The sequence below is a fragment of the Melanotaenia boesemani genome, chromosome 4 (genome assembly GCF_017639745.1).
Source record: "Melanotaenia boesemani isolate fMelBoe1 chromosome 4, fMelBoe1.pri, whole genome shotgun sequence".
In the NCBI taxonomy this organism is placed as follows: domain Eukaryota; kingdom Metazoa; phylum Chordata; class Actinopteri; order Atheriniformes; family Melanotaeniidae; genus Melanotaenia; species Melanotaenia boesemani.
The window spans coordinates 21,969,171-21,979,669 of record NC_055685.1 but is presented as its reverse complement, the minus strand read 5'-3'; the positions used below and the strand labels follow the sequence as shown (position 1 = coordinate 21,979,669).

General features: G+C 40.4%; 1 protein-coding gene across 1 annotated transcript in view; it reads left to right on the top strand.

The window, feature by feature from the left end:
• Positions 1-272: 272 nt before the first annotated feature.
• The window catches only part of grin2ab (glutamate receptor, ionotropic, N-methyl D-aspartate 2A, b), a 114,828-nt gene continuing 104,601 nt past the window's right edge, over positions 273-10,499 (top strand). The window contains exons 1-2 of the mRNA XM_041982280.1: positions 273-1,249; positions 2,022-2,225. Coding sequence (XP_041838214.1) covers positions 1,232-1,249; positions 2,022-2,225 — 222 coding nt within the window. The 5' untranslated portion in view covers positions 273-1,231. The remainder of the gene's footprint in view (positions 1,250-2,021; positions 2,226-10,499) is intronic.

Genomic DNA, 10,499 nt, shown 5'->3' with positions numbered 1-10,499 from the left:
CAACAAAACATTAATAGAGCAATGCTTGAACAAACGCGCGCATGCGGTTTAATTAGGCGAGATGGCACCAGGTGATGCCATATACGACGAATTATGCTGTGCGCCATAGCTTCGTCTCGTGCGTCTTCGTTTTTGGGGGGAGAAGAATACCCATCAGGACGAGCGGGAATCAGACAACCCCACGAGTACAGACGAGGATTAGTGACACGTCAGTTTTAACACGTTGTGGAAGTTGGAGTCGTTTTTTTTTTTTTGAGGGGTATGGGGAAATCTGCCTAGCGCACACACTCTTGACTCCTTACCCACAGTGTCTTTTGTAATTCATAATGGGAAGGTGAAGTCGCTCAAGTCTGCATCTCCACCACTACCCCCTCTACCCCTCTTATATATTTAATTAACTAGGTTGATGTGCAAGTACCTTAAGCCAGTGGAGCGTGGGCGGACGGGCGGGCTGCGGGGTAAAGAGACTGCCGGATAATATTTCCTCATTTCTCTCCGCCCGGGCGCTCAGTCGGCAGCTGAGTATCATCTCGGTCGTGCGGCGTAGAAAGCTACAGAAATAAGTCGCCCCGTTTGAACTTGTTCTAAATTTTTAGGGGCGGTTTTGAAGTGCGGCGTTTGCTGGGAAAAGCGCGTGAAGAGGAGAAGCGGAAAGGGAGGGCGAGAGTTAAAAGAGAGAGGGGAGACAGTGCGTGAATTTATGCGTGTGTGTTTTGATGTTTTTTTGTGACGGAATCCCCCCTTCAGTCTCTAAGAATCCGGAGAGCGGCGCAAGAAGAAGGAGGAGGACAGGAGAGGAGGAGGAGGCGCGCGGACCTGTCCACGAGCCTTCACTGCGGAACGCGCGGGGCTGCCGCTGGAGATTCCAAACCAACGGTTATTTTGTAATGAAGAGTCTGATGCCCGCACGTCAACAGCTTTTTCTGTTTTCCATCTTTCCCACTTCCCGCCGTTGTATGGACCGCGTCTGACATCTTAACCGAGAGGAATAGCCTCCTATCTTTCTGGGGGGTAGGTGGCAGTGGAGGGGGACAGGTCTTCAGAAACCAGACAGGTGGATTTATCACTTTTGAGGAGCCTTTATTTTTATTTTTATTTTGGAGGACTGGATGGAGAAGAATTTGATGGATTAATTTGACAGAGGAGAGTCGTTTGTGATTCCCACTCCTGCCGAGGGCACCCGAATGGAGTAACAGGCTGCAATGTCATCTCCACCTGGCCGCCTGGAGAGATGTGTCACGGGAATGGGGTAAGCTAAATTGTGTGTGTATGTTTTTTTTTTATTAGTTCAGAACTGTCTTTGCCTTTCTCAATGTTTGTCTTGGTCCGCTGATTTAATATAGCCCAATGCTGCACACTCACCTTTTCCTTAAAGTGGAGCAGTGGTACGTTTAGTGGAGTGGCTGGTTTGTGTTCCTCTCCGCTCCTTCGTTCGTCCGTGTCCTCGACACACAACCTGCTGCATGCCCTACATAGACGAGAGCGGCACCGAAGAGAGAAGCGTGAGGGGAATATTGGCTAAGGAGCCACAGGCTGTTTTTACTCTCTGCCCTCGCTCTCTCTCTCTCTCTTCCTCTCTCTCTCTTTCTCTCTCATACACACACGCACACAAAAACACGTGCACACACGCACAACGCAGCCTACTAAATTGTCGCACACCATTCCACCGTTGAATTTAACTTGCGTTTTCGTTGCACAAGCTTTCCATTCAGTAACCGAATCCCCCAAAAAGAGGCAAACGCGCGCACACTTGAATGTTTAAACACTTAAACATAAGCCAGTAAGGTATTGCACGCACGCGCACTCACACACGCGCTGAAGCGCACTCACACACACACACATGGACTTGAAGTGAGCTGGTATTTATTCAAACTGATGTATTTGGTTATGTGATATTTGGCTATGTTATAGCTCATTCAGGCTGTAGGCACGCGTTCATTTACAGAAAAGAGACAAAGTCAACAAGTCTTCGCTGCTGAAAGCTGCAACGCTGTAATATTTGGTGTCCGCTTGTTTTTCAGATCAAGTTTGAACACTTTCCCTCTGGTTTCATTGATGCTGTGAGAAGAGACCAAAATGCCAGTAAACGGTCAGGCTGTGGGGGCCGCCTGCATGGACCCTCGCCCCATGGAAGAACCCAACATTCATTGCACGGACTCCGCAGAAGAAGGCGCAAAACCTCCGCGACTGCAAACCCGCAGCAGCCACGCTTTGTGACACGGAAGGTAAGGACTGCGATCAGGCGCCTCCAGAGCACCGCGCGACGCTAAGAGGCGCTGTTGCATCACGTTATCCCCGTCTGCTGATGAGAAGCCGTGTAATGAATTCATATCTCAAATTACAGTTTTCAGGCTTTGAATGCAGTCACGTTGTGGAAACACATTTTCCTCCGTTTTCCTCCCGCTTTTCTTGCCAAGTCTGACACAAGAATGTCTTCTCCTCTCCTCATTGAACACACACATTCATATAAGCACAAACCAATGTGAGGAGAGGTATCTTTAAGTCTGACAAGACAGAATATAGGTTTGCTCTGAATCTCACATATTTTCCATCATGTTTAACCATACTGACAAGTAAGGGCTCCACTTTTTTAAATACTATATGCACATTTATCATGACTGTTTAGGGTAGATTACCATCCATGCAATTCCAAACCTATCGTGATGTTGTAGAGGGCTGAGGAGAGACTGATGATCTTCCCAGCAGTAGCCTATTTTCTTGAATAGTGGGATGACACAAAACGAGATCAACTCTGTAGGGCACTAACGCAATAGAGTGTGGAGCAGTGAATGTGGAGAGCTGTTGCTGTCTTCATTAATATAAACATTTTGTGCAAAGCTGCAGTGAATTCTGTGTGTGATGTCATAACACCTTTAAAAGCCCAACAATATTTTGTGGCAGGCCTACTTTTCTGTGCACTTTCCCCTTGTTGTTGTCACTCCCGAGAGCAGTTCTTGTTCACTTGGGCCTCTTATTTTCACCCCTCACAGTCTGCTATTAACCAACCACAGAAACAAAGCTTAGCAGAATAAGCATAGAAATAAAAAGAATCCCAGGGATGTGATGCATACCATATACTGAGCTCCATTTTGGCTTCAGTGCAATGTAGTCTTGAAATGATGTGTCAAGACGCATCTGACTGAGCTGTTTACTGAACCAACTGTATTGTTGGCAGAGCAGGTAGGGTCCTTCAGAGCTCATTGTCTTGAAGAAGCTGGTCTTCGATGTCATAAGGGGGACTGATTGTATGGCGCATCATCTCTTTAATTTCTCACAAAAATGTGCGGCTAGTAATGGTATTATGCTGCTGTTAACAAGATAGCGCTCTTGAGATTATTTATTGGTCCTAAAAGAAGTGGAATGTAAATGCTAAGGTGATGTTTATGTGCTTGCAAAAAAAAAAAAAAAAAAAAAATCTGCTTGAAGAAGATTTATGTTAAAGTGGTTACAGATTTATAATTGAGAAAGGGCTTTAAAAATTTATCATTCAGATTACTCTGGGCTTTGTGTTTATTTATTTTTTTTATTATTTATTTTTTTATGCAAGACATTTTTAGAACGTGAGCCCAAAATTGGCCTAAAATCTACATATGCCTGCAAGAGGGGAACGCAGGGAAACGCATTTGAGAGCAGTCATGCGCAAGTCTTTCTTTTCATGAATGATACATATAGAATTTTCACCTCTTTTGAACCATTAATCTTGCTTAAGTGGTTCAAAAGTATTGCAATTAATGTGCATTTAATGTGGCTTAGTATCAAAGAACAGCTCATTTCTAAAATAGCTATTACTCAAGATTGTCTGTGTGCCATATAGGATTATTGCCCCGGTATCTTTCAGGTGATTCTGTGGTTCTACATATGTTGTTAAAGGCATTTGAGTCACAAATACTGGGATAAAACTAACAAAGAATCTTAACCTTCGCTCCCCTTTTTTTCCTCTCTTATAGGGGATTTTAGGTCAGAGTACAAAGATGAAATTGCAACCTGGAGCTTATGGGGAATAATTATAAAGATGCTTAAAAAAGAGAAAAGCCAAAGAACCTGTGGGTGGAAAATGCACCTTCCTGCCCTGTATTGTAGCTGTATTTGTCCTGAAGGGAGTATTGACATATTCTGTGATAAGAGCTACAGCAAATAATCCTCTTATCTGTGCTGTTTTTTTTCTTTTTTCTTGGTTAAATGTAGTATCCGGTGAAGTTAACTTGAAGATGTTTGGATTCTACCTGCTACATTAACAGCCAAATCACGTGCAGCCATCAAGCCTCTGGCATGGCCTTTAGCTGTCATCTGCTGAGCAAGTGCTTTCTTTAAAGTCAATTAAACTACTGTGCCTGTGCTTCATATAAGCGTGCTGCAAAAAAAAAAAAAAATCCACCACCAAAATTTGGCCACATGTGTACGGAAGAGTATTAGGGCCACTCAGTGACCAGCAAATCTTAATTTTCTCCATTGTTGTTAAAAGGATGTAAAAGCCAATGCCCTGCCCTCCCAGCTGCTTTTCTTTGTACTTACAACTGCAGGTCAAATGCCACTCACATGAGGCTTGAAAGGATGAAAATGAATGTTTTCATTTTCTTTTTCACTGCAATTACACATAAAAAGCATTGAATGACATATGATAATGAGTCATTTGACCCCCGCTGATCTTTCTGTATAGTGATGTGTGATGTTGCAGTCTGAGACAAAGTTAATAACCCAAAAGCTTCTTATAAACGTGTGATGTTTAATCATTTAATCAAAACACAGTTGGTGGTCTCATTTAACGAGTTAGTGAGCCATGGTGATATTAAGTAGGGTTTGACTTATACAGGTTTTTTTTTAAACTGATCATTTTATAATGAGGATGACCGTGGAGGATGTTTTTGATGATGCCATGGTATAATTTTATGCCTAGCACATTACTAGTGTGCTACATATTTAGTAGATTGAAAATTCCCCTTTTTCTATATTTAAACAGTCGGACCACATACATTATCTGGTTTCGTAAGAGATGTTTCTAAGCATACAGTAAGCCAGTGATTCGATGTAATACTTTGCAAAAACTGCCTTAACAGGATAAGGATTTCATATTCATAATAAAGTATTTATTTTAGAAGGAAAACTGTTATTGTGGTATTTATCAGCACAGTGAATAGTGACAGTAGAGGCTTGCAGATTGCAGCTAACACTGACTCTGTTAGTGTCTATCACTAAATGGTTATATCTAGTGCACACCTGCGTCATTGAATTTTTAATGGTTTTAAAGTGTTTCCATCTGCTTCAGATTTCAGATAAGTATTATCAGGTTCCTGCACAGTCTTTCAAAACCTTATGGAAAGGATTTAAATAATCGGATTGGAATAGATCTGAAAATTGGAGCTTATTTACATCTGATAACTGTATACATTTTGCTCAGTCTAGGTTTTGGATTTGAGAATAAAAACTCACCTATGACCAATCTCAAAATGTGTTTCTGTGTTTTGTTTTTTTCATGATTTCATCTTTCAAAGGCAGAAAGTTTTGGTACTAAAAATCTGGATATTCTTCCTCCCACCTGAGAAGTGGTGTCAGGGTGGATTTAGAAACATGACAAGCACAATAGACCTGTTTACGAGAAACTGTAATTTTAACACGAATTCATGTTTCAAGTTTCTACCATCTACATTTCCAGAAAAGTTTTAAACGACTAATTAGTTTTGATCCTGTATTTATCGGGCAAGGCTCAGTCAGCCACTGAAGATCTAAATGATTACAGACCAGTTGCATCTAACGACTGTAATCATGAAATGTTTTGAGAGACTGGTTCTCCACCACATTAAATCCTGTCTCCCACCTCACTTCGATCCATATCAGTTTGCCCATAGGGCTAACAGATCATTGGAAGATACCATAGCAACTACAATGCACACCATCCTGAGTCACCTTCAACATCCAAAGAGCTATGTGAGAATGCTCTTCGTCGACTTCAGTTTGGCATTTAATACAATCATTCCGCACATCCTGATCTGCAAACTGCTGGACCTTGGCCTTTTTCCCATCCATCTGCACCTGGATCTAATGGTTCCTGACTGACCACCCCCAGCGAGTCAAATCTTCATATTTCCTCCTCAGTTACTCTCAGCACAGGCTCCCCACAGGGCTGTGTGTTAAAGGGAACTCCGGCTAGTAGTGGCAAAAAACCTTGTTTGATAAAAATTTGCTTGAGCTGTAAAAAAAACACGATATTATGAAAACTCCACACTTTACAGTTTTGATAATTTTACACAATTAATTTAATTTGTATGCCACCATTGTTGTTTATGTTGCGTATGTTCTGGGTAATGACATATAAGTGTTGTAGTGGTCTTGGTGCTATATAACAGTATACTGGCTCAATGTTTCTGTTCAGTCTTTTCAATGTGAAACCTTGCTCACTGACAAGGAAAACAGTGATGAAGAAATAACTGAAAACACACTTAAAGATGAGGAATGAAGATGGATTGAAATGTCTGTTTGTTTAAAAGCCGTTGGTTAATAATACACATCTCTGCTTTCTGTAAGCGACAGTTCACGGTAAACTTAAGGATCAAATATTTACCTTTACAGATTACAGTTGTGCCTTAAAATGTTATATAATAATGTAACGATGAACGTGGTAAATCACGCAAACAAGCTAATTACATTTGATCTCATTAACAGATATCAAAGTTTTCGTGTACATAAGGGCACATGAAAACTTTGAGGCAGTTTGTCTCAGACTGAGAAACAAGACTGACAGTTTTCCTTTTATTTTACCTGCTTAGAAGACGAGCCAAATCTTGAAAACATTTGTATTTAAGTTCATTATACTGCAGGTACAGTAAAGTCACACATTCTGATGGCTATCAGAAATGGTGACCTCTGTCATCCTGGCTATGTGAGGGTCACATATTATTTTAAACGAGTCTAGACTACAAGAGGGGTGACCTAAGTCAAACACACATTTATACACTGCTGTCATGGGTGGAGCTTACTCACCAATTGCTGTCAGAACATCAATAATGCGTCTGCCGTTCTGGTTAATTCATTACGATTGAAGACTGAAGCTGTGGTATGTATTTCTGTAGTTCAGACACATAATAAATATATATGATTTTTAAAGTAATTAGGAATTTTCATGTGTCAGAAACAATTAATTTTAGTAGGACAGGTCAATAACTACATGTTAAGGCCAAAATGTGCTAACAGCCCAGGTTTCTTTTAAGTCCTCTTCTCTATTCCCTCTACACCTATGACTGTTTTCCAGCCCACTCAAGCAATCACATCATTAAATTTGCAGATGACACAATCATCATTGGGCTCATTTCTGGAGGAGAGAAGACAGCATACAGGAATGAAATTGAGAGACTGTTGAAGTGGTGTGTGGTAAATAATCTGACCCTCAATACCACCAAAACAAAGGAGATGATATTGGCCTTCAGGAAGAAGTGAGATGCACCACCTCTGCCTCTCTGCATCAACAGTGTTGGTATGGGAAGAGTGCAGTCCTTCAAATTCCTTGGAGTCCACATATTTGATGACCGCTTCTGTTCACAAAACATCTGGCATCACCAAGAGAGCACAACAAAGACTCTACTTTCTCCGGCTGCTCAAAAGGAGCAGTGTAGAGCAGAAGCTGCCGGTGGCGCTCTACAGGGCAACAACTGAAAGCATCCTAACATATTGTGCCTCAGTGTGGTATGCAGGCTGTACAGCTGCAGACAAAAAGGCTCGACTGAGTCATAAGGTCAGCAGAAAAGATCATTAGCTGCCCCTGCCCCCCGCCCTGGATAACCTTGCCACATCCCGCTACCGCAGCAGAGCTTCAAACATCCTAAAGGACCCCTCCCACCCTGGACACCGCAATTTTGAACTGTTGCCCTCTGGCAGATGCTACAGAGCATGGACACCTCGATTCAGAGACAGTTTTCATCCATTTATCATTAGCCTGCTGAACAAAGATAACTAGCTCATGACCCCTTGCACTTTATTAGATCACATTAGTCACTTAAGCTATAGTCACTTATTGTTTATTTATTTATTTGAATTTATTTTAATATATAATTTCCAATATACTCAGCGTGTCTGTACCATTGTAACAGGAGTGACCAGCAATCTTGTTGCACTAATATGCGTAATGACAATAAAGGCTTTCAATTGAATTGAAATAAATTAAAGGCTTCATCGAACAAATCTTTATTTTATTTAGAAAATATGAACAAATGTTGAATTTGATACCACCTCACTTTAAATAATTTGGCATGATATTGCATTACTTTACCCTTTTCATGTAATTACTTTTTTGCAATAAATTGGGAATGAGGATGTTAATTATGTTTTGCAAGAGGATCTTCTGTCCATTCTTGCTGAAAACAAGATTTCAGCTGTTCAGCAGTTGGTAGATGTCTGATTCTTCTTTGCATAATGTGCCATACATTTTAAGTAGGAGACAGATCTGGATGGCAGGCGGGCCAGCAAGCAAGCACTTCCTATGCCTTTGAAGCCACACTGTTTTGCAAAGTCGGGGGTTGTCTTGCTTTAAAAGCGACTTTTCTTCCAGGAAAAGACATTGTGGTATTATGTGCATCTCCAAAATTTATACATTTTGAAAATCATCCATGCTGTGGAGACTGATGCACTCGTAAAACATCACAGATGCTTACTTTTGCCGCTTTTACTGTTAAAAGCCTGCAGGTTTTTTGTTATATTTAGCACGTCGAAGTAGTTGAAACACAATTTCATTTGACCACAGAACACATACAGATATATGACTTCTTCCTTGCATAAAGATGTTTCTAGTTACATTTCTGGATGCAGAGACAGCTGTGCTGGGTGACGGTGGCTTTTCTGAGGTACTCCTGAGTTCATGTGGTTATATTGATCATGGTGGCAGGATGGTTTCTCATGCACTGCTGTTTGAAGCCTCAAAGGTTACACTCGTACAGCAGTACTTAGGTCTTTTTACTGAGATTTCCTTAGACTTCTTTAGACTTTTCACAGTTTAATGCTCTGTACATGTTAAAACATCAAAGTATTTTGCAATTTAGCAATTTTAATTGAACTTATTCATGAGCCACTTCTGGCTTTAAAAGAGTGGATTCTTCTTTTATACCCTCACGAGTCACCAATTATTCCTTTGATTGTACAGTTTTCCGGATTGCTGTTACTTGCATATTTGATCCATATTACTGTCTTTCCTACATTCTTTCTTTCGTTTTTATAAATGTGTAATGCTGGAATCAAATTCTCATTTTGTTTATATTTTGTAAATACAATGAAGTTAATCAGTGAAGTCACTAAAAATAATTTCTTTTGTACTCGTGTCTGTTTCAGTAAAGTTAAATAAGAACATGACAGATTAGAGTATTTGTTGCAGCCCTTGACTGAAGACTTTCTTTGTGGAGTTTCCATGTTCTTCTCGGGTTCTCTCCAGTTACTCAGTCTTCCTCCCTCCGTCCAAACACATGCATGTTAGGTTAATTGGTGACTCCACATTAGCCCCCGGCGTTAGAGTGAGTGTTTGTTCATCTATGTCAGTGGTTCCCTAACTGGGGGGGCAGCAGAAAAAGTTTGGGAACCACTGGTCTATGCTTATACTGGACTGGCAACCCATCCAGGGTTTGCCCTAACTCTTTCCTCCAGCCCCAGATTGTGTCCATTTACAGTAGTTGCACACAAAAGTATTGCTTTTGTGTCATGTTTACTCTGCATAACAGTCTAATAGAATCAATGTTTTCTACCTTTTCCGTCTTGTTCACATACATCTTTTTAGGCAGCAATGAATGCCATTATTGATAAATAATTTGTTTAACAGATGGCAACATTGAAGGTTAAAGGGATGTTTATGACTTTTATTGATCAGTATTGACATAATGTCAGATCTAAAATGTGCGTAGGTCTCAGTGGTTAAGCACTAACCATAATGTAACAGCCATATTTTCACAGTTACAAGTAAATGCTAATGGTTAGTCAACAGAAGTACTTGGAAAGAAGGTAAATTATCCTATGACAGTAGTGTTCAGTTATTCCTTTGTTAACTTGAGAACCAAATGTGTGCATGGTGAATCTTGCTGTAAGCAATCTAAGCCACAAAGACCTGAAACTGGTTAAAAAGTCTTCAGTGATAACTGAAACTGCATGGTGAATAAATTATTCTTAAAGCTACAAGGCTTTATTTACTTATCTATTTTTTTTACTTGGCCGTTGGATAACAAAACTGTGAACAGAAGACTGAAAGCTATCAGCTTACAATGTTACGGTGAATGCTGCAGCAAAAAGCTACTTATTATGAAAACCAGCAGACCTGGAGCAACATGAACATTCATTTTTAGATATATGCCTCAAGCTACTTAATGAAGTAGGTCCTGTATGCACTCATTTTAATGATTTTTTAGGACTACAGTAGCTCTCTGGTGAAATTTATTACACTTCTTAGAGTTTTTTTTGTGCAAGACTGATAACCCAAATTTGGGTTTATTTGAGTTTTTTTTTAATGAAAAGACTGGAAATGACAGTGATAGAAC